The 26,677-nt window shown below is 45.0% G+C and overlaps 1 protein-coding gene across 1 annotated transcript in view; it reads left to right on the forward strand.

The window, feature by feature from the left end:
* Nucleotides 1–26,677, forward strand: part of LOC141128895 (polyunsaturated fatty acid lipoxygenase ALOX15B-like) — a 144,341-nt gene that overhangs the window by 84,384 nt on the left and 33,280 nt on the right. Inside the window, exon 17 of the mRNA XM_073616527.1 lies at nucleotides 18,918–19,004. Within this exon, the coding sequence (XP_073472628.1) occupies nucleotides 18,918–19,004 (87 nt within the window). The remainder of the gene's footprint in view (nucleotides 1–18,917; nucleotides 19,005–26,677) is intronic.

Below are 26,677 nucleotides of genomic sequence, written 5' to 3' on the forward strand. Positions count from 1 at the left end.
AGAAAATGCCCCTGACCTGAGCTCATCATTGCGCATCCATTGATGCTTGTATGTGACATCACATACATCCCATACAGTACATCCCATACATCACATACATCCCATACATCACATACAAGCACGTGGGCTGGATGCAAAAGGTGCATTAGCGGGGATGAGTGTGCCAGGGCAGGTAGATGTGTCTCATATCTGCTTCCTTGCACCACTCTGCATATCGCGCATATTATAGATGAGGAGAGGGTACAGCGGTGGGGCAGATGAGCAGGAGGGTATGATGGTGGGGCAGATATGCAGGACGGTACAGTGGTGGAAGAGATGAGAAGGGGGTTCAGCGGTGGGACAGAAGAGCAAGTGGGTTACAGTGATGGGGCAGATGAGAAGGGGGTTATAGTGATAGGACAGAGAAGCAGGGGGGGTGGGGGGGTTTCTAAGATGGGCCAGATGAGAAGGGGGTTATAGTGGTGGTACAGATGAGCAGGGGGTAAAGAGGTGGGGCATTAGTGCAGGGGGGTACAGTGGCAGGGCAGAGGAGAAAGGAGGTACATTGGTGGGACAGATGAACAGGGGGTTACAGAGGTGGAGCAGAAGAGCAGGGGGTACAGAGGTGAGACAGATGTGCAGGAGGTACAGTGGTTGGGCAGATGAGAAAGGGGGTTATGCTGGTGGGAGTGATGAGAAGGGGGTTCAGCGGTGGGGCAGATGTTCAGGGGGTACAGTGGTTTGGCAGAAGTGCAGGAGGTACAGTGGTGGGAGAGATGAGAAGGGGGTTCAGTTGTGAAACAGAAGAGCACAGTACAGTGATAGGGCAGATGAGCAGGGGGTTACAGTGTTGGAAAAGATAAGCAGGGGGGGTTCAGTGTTGGGACCGATGTGAAAGGGAGGTGCATTAGTGGGACAGATGTGCAGGGTGTTACAGAGGTGTAGCAGAAGAGCAGGGGGTACAGAGGTGGGGCAGAAGAGTAGGGGGGGTACAGTGGTGGGGAAGAGGAGAAAGGAGGTTCACAACTGGCTCTTAGTCTTTAACCTATCCAGTATAGGAGTCAAGTTTTAATGCAAATAGTCCTCTATTTAGTCTCAGACCATCTCCTGTGCCATGTCTGCAGTCTCTGACCGTCTCCTGTACTATGTCTGCAGTCCCTGACTGTGATAATATGATAATGACATTGCGGAGCATGGGTGACCTTAAAATGATCCCCCCCCCCCCGAAAAAAGTTCTTTGGACACCCATGGCTGTACCTACCTGGGATGAAGCTAGACTGGTCAGGCTGTATTAGCTTTTGAACAACATTGCTCAATCTGGTAGCTAGGACCCTTGCCAGGATCTTAACATCTGAATTTATTAATTAAATCAGATGATAAGACTCCGGCGATAGATGGTCTTTACCTGGTTTGAGTAGTACTATAATACTAGCATCATTCATAGAGTCTGGGAATAAAAAAAAAAAGTAAATGCCTGATTAAGTACTTTTAACAGTTCCGGCAATAGTATATCTCCATATGTCTTGTATATTTCTGACAGCAAGCCGTCAATACCTGGGGCCTTAGCATCAGGGGGGATCCAAGACTGCTTTGGTTAGCTCCTCTAACATAAAGGGGGGCAATAAGACACTTACGATCATTACTAGAAAGGGAGAGAATTTTCAAGGGAGCCAGAAAGTCTTCAAGTTCAACTGATATGTGAACTTACTCTGATATAAATCCCTGTAAAAAGTGCTAAAGAATATAAGATGTCATCTTGATTATGAGAGACATTACTGCAGGGTAGAAGAGACAAAATTGGTATGAGTCTGGGAGTTAGCAATCATTGCCAACATATGCCCAGTTTATTCTCCCACCTCAAATATCAACACCGGGTGAAAAATGTGTCCACGGTGATTTTTATCCAAATCCGTCCTTTTATATAATAATTGTATATCTTTCCATACAGAAGGGTTTGAAGGCGTGGTATTTTGAATATATTGGAGTTTTTTGTCAACCTTCGCTGCGAGAAGGGTCTTCCACTCCACACTAGATTTTTTTAAAAGCTCTGATAGCTTGTATCAATAGCCGTCCCAAGAAAGCCTTCATGGCGTCCCACACCACCTGGGAAGTAGCAGACTGGGCATTATGTAGAAAAAAAGAACAATGAATAGAGTCACCCTGCAATAATACCCATATCTAAAAGGCATTTACACGATAATTAAGTTTAAGAACATGTTTTAATCTTAATTGGCGTTAATAATATTGGGAGGTGGTCTGAAATGCCCCTTGGTAAGTATTGCATATCCAATATTAATGGGAGCACTAAATCTGTGCCCAGGATTAAATCAATCCTTTTTTTCTTAATCCTGTCATAGGGTTCCCCTAACCACTTCAATACACTGTATTATATACTCTGCACTGCATTATATACACTACACTGACTGCACTATATACTCTGCACTGGGTTATATACACCATACTGACTGCACTATATACTCTGCACTTCGTTATATACACTACACTGATTGCACTATATACTCTGCACTGGGTTATATACACTACACTGACTGCACTATATACTCTCCACTTCGTTATATACACTACACTGACTGCACTATATACTCTCCACTTCGTTATATACACTATACTGACTTCACTATATACTCTGCACTGCATTTTATACACTACACTGACTGCACTATATACTCTGCACTTCGTTATATACACTACACTGACTGCAAAAAAAATAGATTCTATATTCTGTATTTTATTATGGAGAGGCCAGAACCCCAGAATTAAGCTTTTAACACTAAAGCTGCCTAAAGATGGGGGGGGGGGCTGGCAGTGCCTTACTGCAAAATTATATTTTTTTAGCAACTCCAGCAGGTTGCAGGGTGAAAAAATTGCCCAGACCCTGTTCAGTCCTTACTTTTGGATAGGTCTTCCCGCTACCATTTAATAGACCAACTAGAATTTGTGTCTTTTGCATATGCATCCCAAAGTCCCAACCTAGTACTCATAGCAATACAAGAATATATCAATATATTCTCCACTAAGGGGAAATGCAAATTATGAGAAATTGTGTAAATTAGAGGGGGTTTGAGTCTTGGCATGCACTGGGAATTCATTATATTGCTCAGTTGTATACTCAAAATGTCTAAAGAACATTCCAAGATCTACAGACGACTTAACCACTTCAGCCCCAGAAGATTTTGCCCCCCCCCCCCTTCCTGACCAGAGCATTTTTTGCGACTCGGCACTGCGTCGCTTTAGCTGACAATTGCACGGTCGTGCGACACTATACCCAAACAACATTGACGTCCTTTTTTTCCCACAAATAGAGCTTTCTTTTGGTGGTATTTGATCACCTCTGCGGTTTTTATTTTTTGCGCTATAAACAAAAAAAGAACGACAATTTTGAAAAAAAAAGCAATATTTTTTACTTTTTGCTATAATAAATACCCCCCAAAAATATATAAAAAAAAAAACACATTTTTCCTCAGTTTAGGCCGATATGTATTCTTCTACATATTTTTGGTAAAAAACAAATCGCAATAAGCGTATATTGATTGGTTTGCGCAAAATTTATAGTGTCTACAAAATAGGGGATAGTTTTATGGCATTTTTATTATTATTATTTTTTTTTATTAATGGCGGTGATCTGCAATTTTTATCATGATTGCGACATTATGGTGGACACATCGGACACTTTTGACACTATTTTGGGACCATTGTCATTTATACAGCGATCAGTGCTATAAAAATGCACTGATTACTGTGTAAATGACACTGGCAGGGAAGGGGTTAAGGCTAGGGGGTGATCAAGGGGTTAAGTGTGTCCTAGGGAGTGATTCTAACTGGGGGGGGTGGGCTACCTAGGACATGACAGAGATCACTGTTCCCCATGACAGGGAGCAGTAGTTCTGTCATGTCACAAGGCAGAACAGGGAAATGCCTTGTTTACATGGGTATCTCCCCGTTCTACCTCTCCACACCTCAATCTGCGAACATTGAGTTCCCAGGACCCGCGGGCACGCTTGTGTGGCGGGCGCGCCGCTCGATAGGCGGCAAATTTAAAGGGATGTACCATTATGCCCATTTGCCTGCCTGTGCTATTCTGCCCACGTATATCTGTGTGCGGCGGTCGGCAAGCGGTTATTCACTGCCCTCATGCAGATTCTTCCAATATTTATAACTGCGACACGCCCTACAGGCCCAGTTCAATGATATTAAGCCAAAGGTACAGACTATGCCACTTATAGACTTAAGAAGGGCCTTATTTCCTCAATATATATAGTTATCTGATTGAACAATACCAGAGGGTGGTTGATTGTCCAGGTAGAAATGGATGAGGAAAAAGGATATAGGAATTCTATCAGATGATATATGGCTTAATATTTTGAAACAAGTTCCTTCGGTATCTGTATCACCTCAGCAATGCTTAACCCAACTGTTCATAATTCATAGAGCATATATGACTCCACTTAAGTTGTACCAGTGGGGTAGACGAGATAAACCTGAATGTCTGAGGTGCTCCAGATCTCCCGCAGATTTACTGCATATGTTGTGGAAATGCCCCAAATTGTTTAGGTACTGGCGAAGTCCGGTAGACACCATTAATTGTGCCCATCAAACCCGTATAGAATTGGATCCCAAGGTATGTTTGTTGGGTTATTTAGATGAAGAAATATTTTCACCTGAAGCTACAGTGCCTATTAATAGGTTGCGATTCATAGCGCGTAAAATGATTGCATTAAAGGGGATGTACCCTGGACCCCCCACACCTGGTTTGGCCCCCTTCTCCTTAGTATCCCATAGAACACTACAGTGTTGATAGGTTGCATTTTGGGGCATAGTGTGGCTTTGGAATGCCTCTGAAGACATTTCTTCAGAGTGCAAATGATAATCTGGGAAGTGATATTAGACGGTGTGATGGGAGTCACTTTGGGCGGGGCTTGTGGAACCCAGCTTACTTTAGAGAGGATCGGGAAACTCCTTGTCCAGCTCCCCCGGCCCCTCTTATGTGTAAGTTACCCTGTGTCTATTAGGGGCATAGGGTGACCGAGAACCCCAGTCGGGTCTGCACTAACCAGACTCACCGTACAACCACACCGGACTCAGCATTTCCTTTTACCCCTGTTATTTTGGGTTCTATATGTGTGGTTTGTGTTGAAAGAATGAAGGGACTCTTTCACTTGGGACAGTAATATTTCTGAACCATATCCCTGAAGAAATATATGAAGATAAATTCCACCTTTCATCTCAGACCATTGCTAGATAGTTTGAGGTGGGGTGGGGGTGGTTATGTGTTAAGTGCCTGTATCCCATTGTTCTACTGTTTCTGTCTGACTTGGGAGCAAAGTATTATGGGATGCATATGTGTATGTGGATTAGATGCTAGAGGGGGAGGGGGGATTTCTCCAGCAGCCCCTCCTGAAGACGGTCTACTGTGGGAAAGTTGAATACACCTTTGTGTCATGTTGCTGGAGAAGGTAAAGTTTACTCCGCCCTGTGTCATTATGCAAAGAAGGGGGGGTTGTCCCCTGAGTGTATATATCTTTGTACCTGTGTTTGAATAAACAGTCTTATGCTTCTTACCACCCTACACTGATGCCTCGACAAGTGATTGGGTGGGCTAAGGGATCTTGGATCGTGCTGGTACCGGACAAGGGAAGCTTATATGGTGGTCCTTTACGTCAGCCACAGATCCCACCACAATAGCCTTCTTGGATCTTGAATTAGGACATGAAGGTGCCAATATCATTACCAGAAATTTACATCAAGCCTACAGCGGGGAATTCCTTTCTACACTTCGAGAGCTGCCACCTTCCAAAATGGATCACGAACATCCCAAAAGGACAGTTTTGCCGCCTTCGGCAGAATTGTAGCAAAGATTGTGATTATGCCGAACGCAGCAAAACTTTAAAAAGAAAATTCCTTGAAAAGAAGTATCCAGAAACCCTAGTTGAGGAGGCCTACAACCATTATTTGCATGGGAAGCCTCCTAAAACCAATCAACCCCCACATGACTGTTCTAGCAGGTTTATCACTACTTTTCATCATAAATATAAACACATGGAAAGAATTTTGGAAAAACATTGGGGGATCTTATGTCAAGATCCCCACCTAAAAACCTCTCTCCCTGTTCGCCCAAAAGTTATCTACCGTAGGGCTCCGAATCTAAAAACTAAGATTGCACCAAGCAAACTAAAATCCACCCCAGTCACACAACCAGGACCCACCCTGATCCCCCTGGTGGGCATGTACCAATGCCGTAAGGCGTTATGTAAAACTTGCAGGTTTGTCCAACATGGACAGAAGTTCTTTACCACCAAGGGCAAGACCTATGATCTTAAGGAATTCTTCAACTGCTCGTCGGACTTTGTCATTTATGGCCTAACTTGTCCTTGTGGCCTAATCTATGTAGGCCGAACAATTGGGACCCTTAGACAAAGATTCGGCGAGCACAGAAGACTAATCGAAGGGGGCACTGACCCCCATAGTGTCCCAAGGCATTTTGCTATGGCCCACCAGAGCTCCACGGTGGGCCTTAAAGTTTGGGTCATTGAACAGATTCCCAAATCCCTCTCGGCCGCAGAAAGATTCAAGAAACTCTGCGCCCGTGAGACCTATTGGATTTACACCTTAGATGTACTCTCGCCTGGGGGTATAAATGAGAGCATTGCGATCGCCACGATCGCCCTAACCCAATAAATATTCTCCAAAAAAACATTTAAACAAATACTTGCCTTTCCAAATTAAGAATGCTCACCCCCCCTTTTCTAAATAATGACTGTTCATTTTAATATGTTTTTAAATAATGATTGTTTATTATCATCATTATTTATCTCCTATTTTTATTTTATTATTATCATCATCACTATTATTTTTATTTTTGCTGACCATATTTATATAGATATCCCAAACTATAGCCTTCTTCCCGTTATAATACCTTCAAAGAGATTTCTGTAAAATAACATTTCAGTCCTGATCTATTGTCCATTGTTTTTAGATGAAATCACATTTGTTCCTTAACATGTTCACTCCGGCCCCTCCTCCCCCCTCCTTTCTTCCTCCCCCGCCCCTCCCTTCCTTCTACATAAGCCAGTCTCACTATCTATCTATAGCTTGATGAAGGAGCGCGGCTACCAGAATATCGTAGCCCGTACGCTCAAGAAACGCGTCGCGGCCCTTTGACGTCACAGCCTGTGCGCTTGCCCTCCATCTGTGTTCCAAGCCTCACCTGGATTTTCATCATCACCGCGGCCGGCATTAGAGGTATACCAGGAGCTACACGCAGACCTGCCAGCACCACTGTGACTCACTGGATGAACTGCCCCATGATGGATCATTCCTCTGGCTTCCTAAATGCTTTGTTTACACTACTAAAATGTGAGTTGTTTGTACATTGCTTTTAAAAATTAAAAACGGCCTTTTATGCTACACCCAGAGGCGCCTCCCTTCCTTGTGTTTTTTCTATAGATTCTGGAGCTTGGTTTCAGTTCCCTGGAAGGCAGCCCTGCTTGTGGACTATACACTTATCCCTTTTTACATAGATTTGTTACATGGACTTTTAATGGACTATTCATGTTGATTTTTCCTTTTTACATTGCACATGTATCTTTTAAAATTGTAGTTTCTAAAATTGTTTGCTGCTTATTGTGATGTTGCTAGATATTTTCCAGTTTTTTTGCGCCTTTTCCTTGTACATTATATGGTGGACATACTCTTCTTGAGTAGGGGGGGTCCGTCACAGATGGTATAAGCATGTTTACTGTTTGCCTGTTTGGTACGGCAGATCACTGTTCAGACTAGAGTGATATAATACTATATCTGTTATAAATTACTAGAGACAGCCTTTACAGGTTGTAAAAATTAATAGCAGATATGAGCAATATTAATAGGGAATATCTTGAGACCTGGTATCGACAGGATTAGTTGTAGTAATAAATGTCGCTTTTCACATATGCAAACTTGTGAACCTAATAGGAGGACATAAGGCTGGAGGTTGCCAAATAGTTTGTACTGAACCAATACGCTATTTTGCTCACTTTTTGATTTTTTTATTTGTTTTATGTTTGTGCGTGTTTTCTTAACCTGTCATTGAAAAAATCTTTAATTAAAAAAATAAAAAAATAATGACTGGGAATTTATACCTAATGCTAGTGAAACCAGGTTATCTCACAAAAGTGAGTACACCCCTCACATTTTTGTAAATATTTTATTCTATCTTTTCATGTGACAACACTGAAGAAGTGACACTTTGCTACAATGTAAAGTAGTGAGTGTACAGCTTGTATAACTGTGTAAATTTTGCTGTCCCCTCAAACACACAGCCATTAATGTCTAAACCACTGGCAACAAAAGTGAGTACACCCCTAAGTGAAAATGTCAAAATTGGGCCCAATTAGCCATTTTCCCTCCCCGGTGTCATAGTTACATAGTAGGCGAGGTTGAAAAAAGACACAAGTCCATCAAGTCCAACCTATGTGTGATTATGTGTCAGTATTACATTGTATATCCCTGTATGTTGCGTTCATTTAGGTGCTTATCTAATAGTTTCTTGAAACTATCGATGCTCCCCGCTGAGACCACCGCCTGTGGAAGGGAATTCCACATCCTTGCCGCTCTTACAGTAAAGAACCCTCTACGTAGTTTAAGGTTAAACCTCTTTTCTTCTAATTTTAATGAGTGGCCACGAGTCTTGTTAAACTCTATTCTGCGAAAAAGTTTTATTCCTATTGTGGGGTCACCAGTACGGTATTTGTATATTGAAATCATATCCCCTCTCAAGCGTCTCTTCTCCAGAGAGAATAAGTTCAGTGCTCGCAACCTTTCCTCATAACTAAGATCCTCCAGACCCTTTATTAGCTTTGTTGCCCTTCTTTGTACTCGCTCCATTTCCAGTACATCCTTCCTGAGGACTGGTGCCCAGAACTGGACAGCATACTCTAGGTGCGGCCGGACCAGAGTCTTGTAGAGTCGGAGATTAATCATTTGATCTCTGGAGTTGATCCCCCTTTTAATGCCAATATTCTGTTTGCTTTGTTAACAGCAGCTTGGCATTGCATGCCATTGCTGAGCCTATCATCTACTAGGACCCCCAGGTCCTTTTCCATCCTAGATTCCCCCAGAGGTTCTCCCCCCAGTGTATAGATTGCATTCATATTTTTGCCACCCAAATGCATTATTTTACAAGGTTTTCACATCCTGCGGAGAAGGTTTTGCCCTGCTTAGCTTAGTATCGTCTGCAAATACAGAGATTGAACTGTTTATCCCATCCTCCAGGTCGTTTATGAACAAATTAAATAGGATTGGTCCCAGCACAGAACCCTGGGGGATCCCACTACCCACCCCTGAGTACTCCCCATTTATCACCACCCTCTGAACTCCCCCTCGTAGCCAGTTTTCAATCCATGTACTCACCCTATGGTCCATGCCAACGGACCTTATTTTGTACAGTAAACGTTTATGGGGAACTGTGTCAAATGCTTTTGCAAAATCCAGATACACCACGTCTACGGGCCTTCCTTTATCTAGATGGCAACTCACCTCCTCATAAAAAAAGGTTAGTAGATTGGTTTGGCAAGAACGATTCTTCATGAATCCATGCTGATTACTGCTAATGATACCGTTCTCATTACTAAAATCTTGTATATAGTCCCTTATCATCCCCTTCAAGAGTTTACATACTATTGATGTTAGGCTAACTGGTCTGTAATTCCCAGGGATGTTTTTTGGGCCCTTTTTAAATATTGGTGCTACATTGGCTTTTCTCCAATCAGCTGGTACCATTCCAGTCAATAGACTGTCTGTAAAAATTAGGAACAACGGTCTGGCAATCACCTGACTGAGTTCCCTAAGTACCCTCGGATGCAAGCCATCTGGTCCCGGTGATTTATTAATGTTAAGTTTCTCAAGTCTAATTTTAATTCTGTCCTCTGTTAAGCATGCAGGTGCTTCCTGTGTTGTGTCATGAGGATAAACACTGCAGTGTTGGTTACTGAAGCCCCCCGATTCACTCGTGAAGACTGAGGAGAAGAATAAATTCAATACCTTCGCCATCTTACCATCCTTTGTAACCAGATGTCCTTCCTCATTCTTTATGGGGCCAATATGGTCTGTCCTCCCTTTTTACTGTTTACATACTTAAAGAATTTCTTGGGATTTTTTTTGCTCTCCTCCGCTATGTGTCTTTCATGTTCTATCTTAGCCGTCCTATTTGCACCCTTACATTTCTTGTTGCATTCTTTATAAAGTCTGAATGCTGAGGATGATCCCTCAACCCTGTATTTTTTGAAGGCCTTCTTTGCTTTTTATATGCATTTTTACATTAAGCCAACCAGGACTTTTGTTCGCCCTTTTAAATTTATTACCCAATGGGTTACATTGGCTAATGCCCTTATTTAATATACTCTTAAAGCAAACCCATCTCTCCTCCGTATTCTTTGTTCCTAATATTTTATCCCAATTTATGCCTTTTAGCAAGGTTTGTAGTTTAGGGAAGTTGGCTCTTTTGATATTCAGTGTCTTTGTATTCCCTTTATGTTTCCTATTTGTGTGATTTATACTGAAACTAATTGACCTGTGATCGCTGTTACCTAAATTGCCCCGTATTTCCACATCTGTGATCAGGTCTGTATTGTAGGTAATCAGTAGATCCAGTAATGTTTTATTTCTTTTTTTTTTTTTTTTTGTTTCAAAGAATTTTATTGAGTATCATGAAATCTTTACAGCAATTGTGTTACAATAAACAGTAAACAGTAAACATGGGAATGTTAAAGTATACAGTTTTTTCATTTCGCATTATTCCCAGCTGTGCTATAGGAAAATAAACTTAATTAACCATGTAATAGGGGGATGTGTGCCCCACAGGTGTCCTTGGGTAAGTTCATTCGGCACTAAAATTGAAATTCCTTTTAAGGAATGCTCTACAGTCCGTGATAGAGTTTGTGTGTATTAACAGGTTGATTTGCCTTTTATGGGAAAGCTCTATCAGCGGGGTGGTACATTTTTCAATTAATGTGTAAGGGGCCAGTCGATATTCGTGTTTGGTATGACCTTTTGTCTATGTTTTATTTCTAGTTGGTGCGTCTACCATCTGAACCATAAAATTGTCCTGCGTCATGTGACTCGTTAGTGTGACAAGGTCTCAGGTGTGAATGGGGAGCAGGTGTGTTAAATTTGGTGTTATCGCTCTCACTCTCTCATACTGGTCACTGGAAGTTCAACATGGCACCTCATGGCAAAGAACTCTCTGAGGATCTTAAAAAAAGAATTGTTGCTCTACATAAAGATGGCCTAAGCTATAAGAAGATTGGCAAGACCCTGAAACTTGAGTTGCAGCATGGTGGCCAAGACCACACAGTGGTTTAACAGGACAGGTTCCACTCAGAACAGACCTTGCCATGGTCGAGCAAAGAAGTTGAGTGCACATGCTCAGCATCATATGCAGAGCCTGTCAGTTCTCAGACCATATGCCCCACACTGCATCAAATTGGTCTGCATGGCTGTCATCCCAGAAGGAAGCCTCTTCTGAAGATGATGCACAAGAAAGCCCACAAATACTGTAGTTTGCCGAAGACAAGCAGACTAAGGACATAGATTACTGGAACCATGTCCTTTGGTCTGATGAGCCCAAGATAAGCTTATTTGGTTCAGATGGTGTCAAGCGTGTGTGGCGGCAACAAGGTTAGGAGTACAAAGACAAGTGTGTCTTGCCTACAGTCAAGCATGGTGGTGGCAGTGTCATGGTCTGTGGCTGCATGAGTGCTGCCGGCTCTGGGGAGCTACAGTTCATTGAGGGAACCATGAATTCCAACATGTACTGTGACTAGGGATGAGCTTCGTGTTCGAGTCGAACCCATGTTCGACTCGAACATCGGCTGTTCGCCGAATTGCGAACGATATGGGCCGTTCGCGCCAAATTCGTGTGGCGCGTCACGGCCCATAATTCACTGCGGCATCGCAGTGCATTGCTTGCTGATGATTGGCCAAGCATGCACTATGACCCGCATGCTTGGCCAATCACAGTGCCGCCTGAACAGAGAGCCGTAATTGGCCAAAGCCAAGGAGGCTTTGGCCAATTATGGCTCAGGGGATTTAGTACACGCCCCACACTATATAAGGCCGCCTGCACGGCGGCCCTGTGTAGTGTGTGTTCCGGCGTTGAAAGAGATAGACAGAGAGACAGTGTCATTTGATTTGAGTTAGATAGATTAGGCAGAACAGTCAGTCAGTTAGCTGCACTTACAGTGTATTGTGTATATATATGCATCCCAGGTGTTGCGCATATATATATATATATATATATATATATATATATATATATATATATATATACACTGTATTCAGTTTAGCTAGATCCGTTCCTGTTATCTTCTAGACTATTTACATTTAGTGCAGTGCGTCCTGCTCACAGTGTTCAGCTAGATCCGTTCCTGTTATCTTCCTACTGACAGGCAGGCTTGTCTTGTTACAGTATTAACAGCTACCTAAAGAAAATTACTGGTGTTCTTTTGATCCTATTAGTACCACGGTCAGGCAGCTAGACTATTTACATTTAGTACAGTGCGTCCTGCTCAGTGTTCAGCTAGATCCGTTCCTGTTATCTTCCTACTGACAGGCAGGCTTGTCTTGTTACAGTATTAACAGCTACCTAAAGAAAATTACTGGTGTTCTTTTGATCCTATTAGTACCACGGTCAGGCAGCTAGACTATTTACATTTAGTACAGTGCGTCCTGCTCACAGTGTTCAGCTAGATCCGTTCCTGTTATCTTCTAGACTATTTACATTTAGTGCAGTGCGTCCTGCTCACAGTGTTCAGCTAGATCCGTTCCTGTTATCTTCCTACTGACAGGCAGGCTTGTCTGGTTACAGTATATAAAGCTACCTGAAGAAAATTACTGGTGTTCTTTTGATCCTATTAGTACCACGGTCAGGCAGCTAGACTATTTACAGTTAGTGCAGTGCGTCCTGCTCACAGTGTTCAGCTAAACCTACAAGTTAGTGGGGTGCGTCCACCTCACAGTGTTCAGCTAAAGCTACCTGTAGAAGGTTGGTGGTGTTCTCATACTACAGGCAAGCAGTTGATTTTGCTAGCTGCAGTATCAGTATATATATAGATAGATAGATAGATAGATAGATAGATAGATAGATAGATAGATAGATAGATAGATAGATAGATAGATAGAGATATCCCAGCTTAGTGCAGCTACAGGCCATTAGTATGTCTGGAAGGCCAAGAAGGAGAGGCAGACAGTCACAAGCCAATAAGAGAGGGCAAGCAGGCTCTGTGTCTAGTGCTGGTCGTGGAGACGGTGCATCCTCATCAGCACGTGGCCATAGGACACGCTTGGCCTTTTTTTCGGCAGCTGGCCGTGTTGAGCCGCAACATGCGGAAGAGTGGATGACCAAGCCGTCCTCATCCTCCTCATCCTCTCTCACCCATGCCCAGGGTGCTTTGTCTGGCAAAGCAGCGGCCTCTTCCCTCGGCTCAATGTCATCAGTGACTCCTTCCCTAGCTCCACCATGTCCTCCTGAGGAGTCCCTCGAACTGTTTGACCACAGTGTTGGGTACATGCTCCAGGAGGATGCCCAGCGTTTGGAAGGCTCTGATGATGATACTGAGCTCGATGAAGGCAGTAACATGAGCACGGACAGAGGGGGTGCCCAAGAAGGACAGCAATCTGGCAGTCATGCTCCCCCTGCTGCAGCATACTGCCAGGTTTGCTCCAGTGATGAGGAGGGAGGGGATGATGAGGTCACTGACTCAACGTGGGTGCCTGATAGGAGAGAGGAGGAGGAGGAGGAGGAGGAGGAGGCGGCACATCACCAACGAGGCAGGATGCCCTCCAGGGGCCAGCCTAAGGGCAGCACATTGACTGCATCACACCCCAAAGCTCCACATGTGCAGGGCGCTGCAGTCTCTGCGCGTTATTCAAAAAGTTCTTTGGTGTGGGCCTTTTTTGAGACGAGTGCATCAGATCGCACCGCTGCTATTTGCAACATATGTCTCAAGCGTATCTCGCGTGGCCAAAACATCTCCCGCTTGGGTACCACATGCTTGACCAGACATATGTTGACCTGCCATGCAGTTCGTTGGCAAGCGTATCTAAAAGACCCACACCAAAGAACAAAGAGGATCTCTCCTTGCTCCTCATCAGCTGAGATTTCCAACCCCACTAGACCTCCAGTCCTCTCTGAGACCTGCAGTGAGAGGAATGAAGGTGTAGAATTAGGTGTGTCACAGCCAAGTACTTGTGGGCAATCTGCTTTTGGTACACCGACGTCAGATTGTACCAGGCAAATTTCCCTGCCCCAGCTGCTGCACCGCCGAAAGAAGTTTGCTCCCAGCCATCCACATGCCCAGCGGTTGAATGCTAGCTTGGCAAAATTGCTAGCACTTCAACTGCTGCCTTTTCAGTTGGTAGACTCTGCCCCCTTCCGTGAGTTTGTGGAATGTGCGGTTCCTCAGTGGCAGGTACCCAAACGCCACTTTTTCTCACGGAAGGCGATTCCGGCTCTCTACCGGCATGTGGAAGGCAATGTCCATGCCTCGCTGGACAGGGCGGTCAGCGGTAAGGTGCATATTACTGCTGACTCATGGTCCAGCAGGCATGGACAGGGACGTTACCTAAGTTTCACGGCGCATTGGGTAACTCTGCTGGCAGCTGGGAAGGATGCAGGACAAGGTGCAGTAGTGTTGGAGGTTGTTCCGCCACCACGCCTCCAAAATGCTAATGATTGTGACACACCTCCTCTCCTCCACCCCCTCCTCTTCTTCTTCCTCCATGGCCTCTTCCTCGGAACCAGCGGTGCTCCGTAGTCGTTCAAGGGGCTACGCAAGTACGCAGGCCAAAAGATGCCATGCGGTGCTTGAGCTGGTGTGCTTGGGGGACAGGAGCCACACTGGGGCAGAGGTTCTGTCAGCTCTGCAGGGGCAGGTTCAGAGGTGGTTGACGCCACGTCAACTTAAGGCAGGAATGGTGGTTTGCGACAATGGCACCAACCTCCTCTCTGCCCTCCGACAGGGACAAATGACCCATGTGCCCTGTTTGGCTCACGTCCTTAACTTGGTGGTGCAGCGGTTCTTGGGCAGGTACCCGGGCTTACAGGATGTCCTGAGGCAGGCTAGGAAAGTCTGTGTGCATTTCCGCCGGTCATATAATGCCAGTGCTCGGCTGACGGACCTCCAAAAGGAGTTTAACCTGCCCAAGAACCGCCTAATCTGTGACATGCCCACCAGGTGGAACTCAACGTTGGCCATGCTGCAGCGGCTGCACACGCAGCAGAGGGCCATCAATGAGTACCTGTGCGACTATGGCACCAGGACAGGGTCAGGGGAGCTTGGTTTTTTTTCCCCACACCAGTGGGCCATGATCAGGGATGCATGCACTGTCCTGTCACCATTCGAAGAGGCCACGAGGATGGTGAGCAGTGACAGTGCATGCATCAGTGACACTGTCCCCCTTGTCCACCTGTTGGAGCACACGCTGCGTGGGATAATGGACAGGGCACTTGAGGCAGAACAGAGGCAGGAAGAGAAGGACTTCCTTAGCTCTCAAGGCCCCCTTTATCCAGACAGTGTTACTGCGTGCCCGCCGATCACACAGGAAGAGGACGAGGAGGAGGAGGAGGAAGATTGTGTCAGTATGGAGGTGGAGCCTGGCACTCAGCATCAGCAGCAGTCTTTAAGGGATCAGTCCCAAGAAACACATGGACTTGTACGTGGCTGGGAGGAGGTGGCTGCGGACGTTGTCGTCCTTAGTGACCCAGAGGACTCCGGACCGAATGCCTCAGCAAACCTACGCTGCATGGCCTCCCTGATCCTGCAAAGCCTGCGTAAGGATCCTCATATTCGTGGTATCAAGGAGAAGGACAAATACTGGCTGGCAACCCTCCTTGATCCACATTACAAGGGTAAGGTTGCGGACCTTATCTTGCCATCGCAGAGGGAGCAGAGGATGAAACATCTTCGGGAGGCCTTGCAGAAAGGTCTGTGCAACGCGTTCCCAGAGACTGGGAGGTTACAAACGCCTGTTTCTGGACAACGTGTTGCTGAGGCTTCGGTCAGTCAAAGAAGGAGTGGTGGAGAAGGTGGCCGTCTGACCGATGCGTTCAGACAATTTTTTGGTCCGCAGCCCCAAGGTATGATCGGTTCCAGCAACCATCGCCAGCGTCTGTTTTACATGGTGCAGGAATACCTAGGGGCAAGATCAGACTTGGACACCTTTCCCACCGAAAATCCTCTGGGTTACTGGGTCTTGAGGATGGATCATTGGCCAGAGCTTGCACAGTATGCAATTGAGCTACTGGCCTGTCCTGCATCCAGCGTTCTTTCGGAACGCACATTCAGTGCTGCTGGAGGCGTGGTAACCGATCACAGGGTGCATCTGTCCACCGACTCGGTCAATCGACTGACCTTCATAAAAATGAATCAGTCTTGGATCACCACCAGCTACCAAGCACCTGATGCTGATGTAACCGAATAATTTTTTTTTAAATCTCAGATCCCTTCAAAGACTGCCTATGCTGATGCTGAGTGACTATCCCTGAGTAATTATCCTCTTCCTCCTCAATCATCACGCTGATAGCGTGTAAGAACATTTTTGGTTCTGGGCGCCACCACCAGTGCCTAAGGCACAATTTTTCAGCCCCTGTTTAACAGGGGCGTGTAATTACAATTTTTGATGTAATACTTTGCAGCAGGGCTCGTTCCTGCGTTCCAACTAGAGTGTCTGTGAGGGGTTGCAGTGTTGTGGCACCAGTGCCTAAGGCCCAATTTTTCTGCCCCTGTCTAACAGGGGCGTGTAATTACAATTTTTGATGCAATACTTTGCAGCAGGGCTCGTTTCTGCGTTCCAACTAGAGTGTCTGTGAGGGGTTGCAGTGTTGTGGCACCAGCACCAGTGCCTAAGGCCCAATTTTTCTGCCCCTGTCTAACAGGGGCGTGTAATTACAATTTTTGATGCAATACTTTGCAGCAGGGCTCGTTCCTGCGTTCTAACTAGAGTGTCTGTGAGGCGTTGCAGTGTTGTGGCACCAGTGCCTAAGGCCTAATTTTTCAGCTCCTGTTCAACAGGGGCATGTAATTACAATTCTTGATCTAATATTTCACAGCAGGGCCCTGTGAGGGCTTACAGTGTTGTGGCCACAGCAACACCTAAGGCCCAAATTTCTGCTGAGTATATAGGGCAGGACCCTACTTTCAAACATCTAACTTACAAACGACTCCTACTTGCAAACGGAAGGAGACAACAGGAAGTGAGATGAAATCTACCCCTAGGAAGGGAAATTCTCTCCTGTAAGAGTTAATATGGGAAAAAAATTTCTCCTTTCCACTGATGCTTTCCAATCCTTGTTCCACAAAAAAACCCAAATTTTCAAAAAACATTTTTCATTGGGACAAAAAGTGAGGTGAAATCTTCTGAAGAGGAGGAAAGACAGCAAAACAAATGTCACAGGGGTGATAACCCTTCCCTATGTTTTCCAAAAAGCTTAAAGATTTTTTGGCTGGAGCTAAACACGTTAAAAATGTACCCGTTCAAAATTACAAACAGATTCTACTTAACAACAAACCTACAGTCCCTGTCTTGTTTGCACCGCCTGTATACTGCTGTTCAGAGTATATAGGGCCTGGTGGCCCCACACCTTTCCTTATTTTAATTTGGGTGCGGGGTTCCCATTAATATCCATACAAGACCCAAAGGGCCTGGTAATGGACTGGGGGGTACCCATGCCGTTTGTCTCACCGATTTTCATCCATATTGCCATGACCCGACATTACATTAAACCCGCAAGCAGTTTTAAATGAGATTTTTTCCTTTTAAAAATGACATTTGGTGCAGGGACTGTTCTAAACACGGGAAACACGCGTCACTTTACAGGCATACTATAGACACCCCCCAGGTACGATATTTAAAGGAATATTTCACTTTTTTTTTTTTACTTTAAGCATCATTAAAATCACTGCTCCCGAAAAAACGGCCGTTTTTAAAAGTTTTTTTTGCATTGATACATGTCCCCTGGGGTAGGACCCGGGTCCCCAAACCCTTTTTAGGACAATACCATGCAAATTAGCCTTTAAAATGAGCACTTTTGATTTTGAACGTTCGAGTCCCATAGACGTCAATGGGGTTCTAACGTTCGTGCGAACTTTCGGTCCGTTCGCAGGTTCTGGTGCGAACCGAACCGGGGGGTGTTCGGCTCATCCCTAACTGTGACATACTGAAGCAGAGCATGATCCCCTCCCTTCGGAGACTGGGCCGCAGAGCAGTATTCCAACATAATGACCCCAAACACACCTCCAAGACCACCACTGCCTTGCTAAAGAAGCTGAGGGTAAAGGTGATGGACTGGCCAAGCATGTCACCAGACTTAAACCCTATTGGTCATCTGTGGGACATCCTCAAACAGAAGGTGGAGGAGTGCAAGGTCTCCAACATCCACCAGCTCCATGATGTCGTCATGGAAGTGTGGAAGAGGACTCCAGTGGCAACCTGTGAAGCTCTGGTGACCTCCATGCCCAAGAGGGTTAAGGCAGTGCTGGAAAATAAAGGTGGCCACACAAAATATTGACATTTTGGGCCCAATTTGGACATTTTCACTTAGGGGTGTACTCACTTTTGTTGCCAGTGGTTTAGACATTATTGGCTGTGTGTTATTTTGAGAGGACAGCAAATTTACACTGTTATACAAGCTGTACACTCACTACTTTACATTGTAGCGAAGTGTCATTTCTTCAGTGTTGTCACATGAAAAGATAGAAGAAAATATTTACAAAAATGTGGGGGGTGTACTCACTTTTGTGAAATACTGTAGGTAGATTTCTCATGGTGGTTAAAGTTCAGCTATAAATTGATAGAAAGCAATAATAAGGTAACCTACAATGATATTTTAACTGTCTAACCTACAGAAAATGTAATTTCTTAAACTAATGTTTTTTATTTCCTAGCTGATATCTCCACACCTTCGCTACACTCTAGAAATAAATTGCTTTGCGAGGACGAGACTCATTGGACCAGGCGGAATCTTTGATCAAGTAAGAACCAAATCAATGGCTACATTGCTGCTGGCTGGATTGTTCCATTATTGGCGCGGGGAAAGTGATGTCAGTAACAGACCACAATCAGTAGAATACACAGTACCGTATATACTCGAGTATAAGCCGACCTGAATATAAGCCGAGGCACCTAATTTTACCACAAAAAACTGGGAAAACGTATTGATTAGAGTATAAGACGAGGGTGAGAAATGCGCAGCTACTGTAAGTGGAAAAGAGGGTCAACAATGCCCATTTGCAGCATCACTGTGCCCATTTGTAGCCATAGGTCCCTCGAACTTCAAACTCGGTAGTTAAGGGTTCCTAGATGCCCCCTAGCTGCAGTTGACCGACTTTGGGGCCCCGAGATACAGGGTTTGAATCGGATGGAATTTAGTTCGGAAAATGTCAAGCACTTTTCTGCAGCAGAGAATGACATTTTCCGAACCGACTTTGGGGCCCCGTATCTCGGGGCCACTAGGTGCTAGGAACCCCAGCTTTGCATATGCTGTAGTGCTAGTTCCACTGGGTTTGCGCACCAAAGTGGCCCCGAGATACGGGGCCCCAAAGTTGGTTGAAAAACTCGGCTTATACTCAAGTATATACGGTAATTCCATTTTGTTTTCCAAAAAAAAAAACTTTATTATTCTGGAAATTATTCGTATTTCTAAAACTGTAAAAATTGTGTTGGTTGGGGGATGGGGTGGGGTACAGAAGGATTTGTGGATGAAGACTGAAAATCCTTGCTCTTTGCGCCAATGTCTACCCAGAACTATTTTTTTTTTATTGAATGTATGGTAAATTAAGGCAGGTTTATTTATTTATTTATTTTCAGTCCATCCTGCCTAGGCACATGTGAAAGATAATGATTTACCCCTTTTTGTTTTTCATCAGTTGTACACAATTGTTACTGAACAGAACTAAGATAAAATGATTGCAATCTCTGTCACATAACATACTTCCAATCAAGTTTCCAGGGTCTTATTTGTACCTCCCCTCCCTTTTTAAAATGGTAATAAACCCAAAACCAAAGATATAATATAAAAGATATAATACAGTATATTGCTGCTTACCAATCATTAGATGTTGTGGCTGTATTTGTGTTTTTTTTTTTTGGCTTTTTCCTCCTATGTTTTGACCTGGTGATCTGGCCAGTAACACGCCTCTATCAGGGCTCTTGCACACTGCAGCAAAAAAAAAAAAAAAGCTGCTTTTACAGGCATTTTATTTCTCTGCCCTGGATTTGGGTTTTTAGTGTGTCTACACTCTGGATGAAGGGGCACATTTGGACAGCAGCATTGTCAGATTTACATACGCTAACAAATTGAAGCCAAACTCCAGCTATTACGTTATAAGAATTTTTTTCCCCCTTTTTTTCCCCCCTTTTTTTTCCCCCCCTTTTGGGATAAAGGTTTTACATACATAAATAAAAACTGACCATTGTAAGCCCCCCGTCTCTGCTAAATGATTTGCCTCAACCCTCGAACTGCTACATCTGCTGGACAAATTGTTCTGTTAAAAAAAAAAACAGACTTACTGACCAGACCACAAGGTGTAAATAAAGAAAGCCCTAAAAAGATAACTAGTGCAAGAATCACATCTAATAATTGGTAAGCTGCAATATAATGTTTGCTTTTGGATTTTATGCTGCTTTAAAGTGTATGTCAGTGCAAAAAAATACATTCAAGCGGAGTTCCACCCAACTTCCCCTTTAAGGACTCCTCACCCCCTTACATGCCACATTTGGCCCCCCTGCACTTGGTTTCTCCTCCTCACCTTCCTGCCAGCTTTCAGCTGCTGCAGATTGAGCCACAGGAGGATCAGTTTCAGTAATTGTGCCATCTGCCCCCTTCTCACAGCTCCCATCTCCCTGTGTGCCCCCTTACCCCACAGTGCTGCTGGCTTCTCCTCCTCTTCCTTCTGCCAGCTGCTGCAGGGAGAGCCACAGGGGGATCAGTTTCAATAATTGTGCCATCTGCACCCTTCTCACAGCTCTGATCTCCCTGTGTGCCCCCTTACCCCACAGTGCTGCTGGCTTCTCCTCCTCTTCCTCCTGCCAGCTGCTGCAGGGAGAGCCACAGGGGGATCAGTTTAAATAATTGTGCCATCTGCACCCCCCTTCCTTGCACTCTTGATCACCGCTTTTACTTTCTGACCCCTCCCCCTTCCTTCAGTTTTGATACCCCTGTGTGCCCACCCCCCTCCTGCTGATGGCTTCCACATTAAAGTTTCTTACCTACCTGTCTGCCTGCACTTGCGGCTCTGTGTGCAATTTCACCAATGCTGAAATGACTTAACTCACACATGCAAGGGGGTGATGTCATCTCAGCCCGGTGAATGAGATTGTCCAGGGATTGATACCCACAAGTTGCTGGTTTCAAGATATCAGTGACCAGCTGGGATCTCTGGGACATCACTGGAGAGAAGGTGAGTATTTCAGGGCTCATTCTCTGTCTCCGTGTTTTTTATTGAAGTTTTGAACAATAGGATAACAGTACAGTTGTAGGCCATTGATGGCAGATTCAAGTAAATTCAAGATGTAATTAAAGAATACATGTAAAAGATGCAGAAAAGATGGGTACAATAAACATCTACAGGTTGAAATATACTGTCAGAAAACAAACAAAAATAAGCAAATCGAAAGCGAAGTAGCAGGTGTTCTAGGTCCATGAATAAGAATTAAGGTGCCCATTAAGGGGTCATTCTCACAGATACTCTGACCACATGAATCAGTGGTTTGTTCATGCGGCTGGAGCCACCTGTAATGCCGCGTACACACTAGCGGACTTTACGGCGGACTGGATTTGGTCAGACAATTTGATGTGTGTGGGCTCCAGCGGACTTTGTTTTCTCAAAAGTTGGACGGACTTAGATTTGAAACATGTTTTAAATCAATCCGTTGAAATCGAGTCCGGTCGAAAAGTCCGCTCGTCTGTATGCTAGTTCGACGGACAAAAAGCCACGATAGGGCAGCTATTGGCTACTGGCTATGAACTTCCTTGTTTTAGTCCGGTCGTATGTCATCACGTACGAATTCGACGGACTTTGGTGGACTGTGTGTAGGCAAGTCCATTCATTCAGAAAGTCCGTCGTAAAGTCCGCTCGTGTGTACACGGCATTAGGGTTGGTTTACACATACAGGTGAGACAAAGAGCAGGCGTATCTCCGGGTGTTGTTTACATGTAGGGTAGCCAGTTTATTTCAAAGGGAAGCCCTAGGAGTGAGAAACATGGAAATAAAGTTCCTGACTCTTTTCCAAAAATTGGTTGCACCGAACGGTACGGTGCTGTGTACCATGTGGTTTGGCGCAAGAAAAAAATGCCCTAGTTTGCAGATACGTAGGGTTGCCATTAACAATTAATCGCACTTCTGCGAGCCTTAAAATAGTAGCATTTTTCTGTGCATGTTGGGAAAGCACATGATTATGAGCACATTTCCGGCATGCATAGATGTGAACTTTGGCGTACTCTATGGGGGCAGAGCAGCTGTACAAACACAGCCGCATGTCCTGATTTGACAGGTGTGCGGGTGAAAGGCCTCAAATGCACCCTGTCTGTGTTTGCAGTCATACACCTGAACCCACACACCTGGAGGGGAAACCCTTTCAGGTAGCCTGTATGGGCCCCCGTGATTTCCAACAGCAGCCCTGGTCATTACCATCATGGGTGCCAGGACCTACTTCCAGAGAAGGAGGCTGTTAGGACAGTGGTGAGAGCAGGAAGGGTTGAGAGTGGCAAGCAATGCACCCCCTTTGGTGGTCAGTATCTATGCCCCCCTTGGTGGTCGGTGTCTGAGCCGCCCTTGGTGGTCAGTATCTATGCATCCTTTGGTGGTCCGTATCTATGCACCCCCTTTGGTGGTCAGTATCTATGACCCCCTTGGTGGTCAGTATCTATGACCCCCTTGGTGGTCAGTATCTATGACCCCCTTGGTGGTCAGTATCTATGCCCCCCTTGGTGGTCAGTATCTATGCCCCCCTTGGTGGTCAGTATCTATGCACCCCCTTGGTGGTCAGTATCTATGCACCCCCTTGGTGGTCAGTATCTATGCACCCCCTTGGTGGTCAGTATCTATGCACCCCCTTGGTGGTCAGTATTTATGCTCCCCTTGGTGGTCAGTATCTATGCCCCCCTTGGTGGTCAGTATCTATGCCCCCTTGGTGGTCAGTATCTATGCCCCCCTTGGTGGTCAGTATCTATGCCCCCCTTGGTGGTCAGTATCTATGCCTCCCTTGGTGGTCAGTATCTATGCCTCCCTTGGTGGTCAGTATCTATGCCTCCCTTGGTGGTCAGTATCTATGCCTCCCTTGGTGGTCAGTATCTATGCCTCCCTTGGTGGTCAGTATCTATGCCTCCCTTGGTGGTCAGTATCTATGCCTCCCTTGGTGGTCAGTATCTATGCCTCCCTTGGTGGTCAGTATCTATGCCTCCCTTGGTGGTCAGTATCTATGCCTCCCTTGGTGGTCAGTATCTATGCCTCCCTTGGTGGTCAGTATCTATGCCCCCCTTGGTGGTCAGTGTCTGAGCCCCCCCCCCTCAATGATCCTGAATATAAACATCAGTAAATTATGACATCCATATGCAAGGGGCCTAAAAATAAAGTTTGATGTAATATTATGTGTACAAATATTTTCCCCATGTACCAAAAATAGAATAAACTTGACCCGGTGTAATATATCAGTGCATTAATCCTTTATAGAATATGACTGGTCCAATCTTTTTAGTAGTTGGGAAGGATTAGAACCTCATTGGGTTTTTGATTGATATATATATTTATTGAGGTTTTATACAAACATAGAACAAAGCATTAATGTACATGTTTCATATGTTAGACAATATGAAGTGGTCGTAATTCTAACAATTCATGCTGCAATAATTACAGGTAATAACAGGTAAAAGGCATGTAAATGAACAGACTTGAATTCAAAACCAGCTAGAGATGGGAGGTTTTCCCTCATCACCCCAAGTGGGTTCAAGCTGTGATGGGGAGGAAGAGATAGACTGCTTCTTCACATCACAGCCGATTAAGAAGACTATAGGCAGAGAGCTATTTGTCTGATGCCTTATGTAGGTGCTGATTTAACATTAACAATATTAAACTGAGGACAAGGATAACAGATGTTGCCTCCATTTCTGTAATGCTATAGGTAGTCTACATATATCAGTGTGTTCCCTATGGTGATGCCTCGGGAATGCAAAGAGTAAGTGGTCAGAATATCGTGGTCATTATATAGCTTACATTAATCTATTGATTTGTCTTATCGTGCGTATCTTTATACCAGATGGACCATTGGGACCATTCTGCTTGTGTTTTACTGAGACGGCCTTTGCTTAACGCAAATAAACATTCATAAGTACAGTGCAATTGAGTAGTAGTTATGACTTCTGAGCAAGAAGGGCTCAGTTTAGAATGCCAGTTGCGTGTGATGATCAGTTTAGCTGCTAGTAGTATGTGTGTAATTATACCTCTGAGTGCGTAGGGGAATTTCTCAATGCCTAGGTTTAATATTGCGAGTTCTGGAGATGGATTTATGTGAATGTGGGTGACATTTTGAATGAGTTTGAAAACTTCGGCCCAGTATTGGGTTAGGAGTCTACAAGACCATAGAACATGTAAAAGTGAGCCGTGGGAGCCGCATTCTCTCCAACACAGTGGTGATTTAGAGGAGTCTATTATGTGCAGAATATGTGGAGTTCGATACCATCTGAAGGCAATCTTATATGATAGTTCCCAAAGATTGGCTGATTTAGTTGTCTTGTATGGTGCATTTAAGGCCTCTCTCCATTGCTCTTCTGAGAATTGTGTTCCCAGTTCACATTCCCATTTATTTTGGGATTGGGTTTTAGTGAAGAATGTTTTATTTTTTAATGTTTGGTAGAAAAGTGATATACCTTTTTAATATGTGGACTCTCCTCAAACCAATATTTCAATAGTTGAGTAGGGACAAATTTGAATATGGCAGGTGAATGGATTAGGCAGTGGGTGATTCTAAGGTATTGATAATATTCTTTATTAGGAAGGTTGAACTCCTTCTGAAGTGTGGGGAAGGATTTAAGTTTTCCGGATGTATAAAGGTCTGACGCTAAGGTGATGCCTCTCATTGTCCATGCTGAGATGTTGCTATCAGGTGTTAGAAGGGAGATCGTATGTAGTGGGATGGGGATTGGGTTCAGAGGTCCCCTGTGTGGTGATTTGAGCGTTAGATGTTGGAAGGCTGCCCTTGATGCTATTACAGTAGGGGATAAAAGAGTGTCTTTCTTGTGCTTGTGAAGCGTGCTAATGATCCAGCTATGTAAGTTTCCCCCTGGGACTTGTAGGCTTTCTAAGTTCTTCCATGGATTTTGTATGTGGGGCGTAAACCATATTTTTAGTTGTGCTAATATTGTTGCTAGGTAGTAGTCCCTGAGGTCAGGAAGACCCATGCCTCCAGCTGATTTATGTTTAATGAGCTTAGAGTGTGAACATCTCGCTTTTTTGCCCTGCCAGATAAAGTGGTTTAAAATTGTTTGCAGTTTACGGAAATATGATGTGGGAATCGGAATAGGTAGGTTACGAAAGAGGTATAATAGCTGTGGAAGCTTAAGCATCTTGAAGGATGCCAATCTTTCTAAGCATGAGAGTGTAAATTTGGCAAGGTGTGCTAATTCGGATTGTAGAGGGTGGAGGAAGGGGATGAAGTTTTCTTGGAATAGGAATTGAGGATTAGCTGTGAGTTGTATTCCTAAGTATTTAATAGATTTGTCTGCCCAGAGGAATGGGAAACGGTCAGTGAGGATCTCTTGGGTGGTAGGGGGAATATTAAGTCCTAGAATGTGGGATTTGGACTTGTTGACCTTGTAATAGGAGATGGAGCCAAACTCCTGTAGAGTCGAGTACACCGCTTCTAGTGATGATTGTGAGTCGGACAGCATAAGAATTACGTCGTCCGCAAATAGGTTGATTTTATGTTCTTCAGTGCCTATTTTTATTCCTACTATGTTTGAATGGGAGCGGATCTTGTGGGCTAACGGTTCCATAAGGAGGATGAATATCAGTGGAGAAAGGGGATAACCTTGGCGTGTCCCATTTGATATAAGGAAGGTGGAGGAGAGCATTGCCATACAGTAAACCTGAGCGGAGGGCTTGGAGTAGAGAGCCATTATGTCAGAGAGGTTACCTGGTTGGGCGCCGGTGCGCGCCGGGGCGCGTTGGTGCTCGTGTCTCCGTGCGTGCTAGGGCGCGTGTTCCAGAGGGCGCTGGCGTGTCTGGTCTGACCAGCCATGGCATGCAGGGTGGCGTCCGGGCAGATGTGCGTACGCGCGTTCGCGCTAACGCGCGTTCGCCTATGGGCGTTACCGCAGGCATCGGGAGCGCGCTCGGGCGTGTGCGGGGGCGCGCGGCGCTTTGGCGAATCGGCGTATGCACGTGCGCAGCGTTTTGGTGCCAATCAGCCTATTTAAGTCTGCCTCTGTCCCTGTTCGGTGCTGCCTGATCAACAGCTCTGTGCCTTGTTCCTGTGATCCTCTCTGTGTTCCTGTGTTCCTGAAGTTTGACCCGTTGTGACCCGGCTTGTCTCTGGACCTCCCTTGATTGCTGCCTGAACCCGACCCCGGCTTGTTTGACCTTGTTACTGCCTGCTCCTCTTGTACCGCTGCTGCCAGCCTGCTGCCGACCTCTGCCTGTGTGTGACCACT

The sequence above is a fragment of the Aquarana catesbeiana genome, linkage group LG01 (assembly GCF_042186555.1).
Source record: "Aquarana catesbeiana isolate 2022-GZ linkage group LG01, ASM4218655v1, whole genome shotgun sequence".
NCBI lineage: Eukaryota > Metazoa > Chordata > Amphibia > Anura > Ranidae > Aquarana > Aquarana catesbeiana.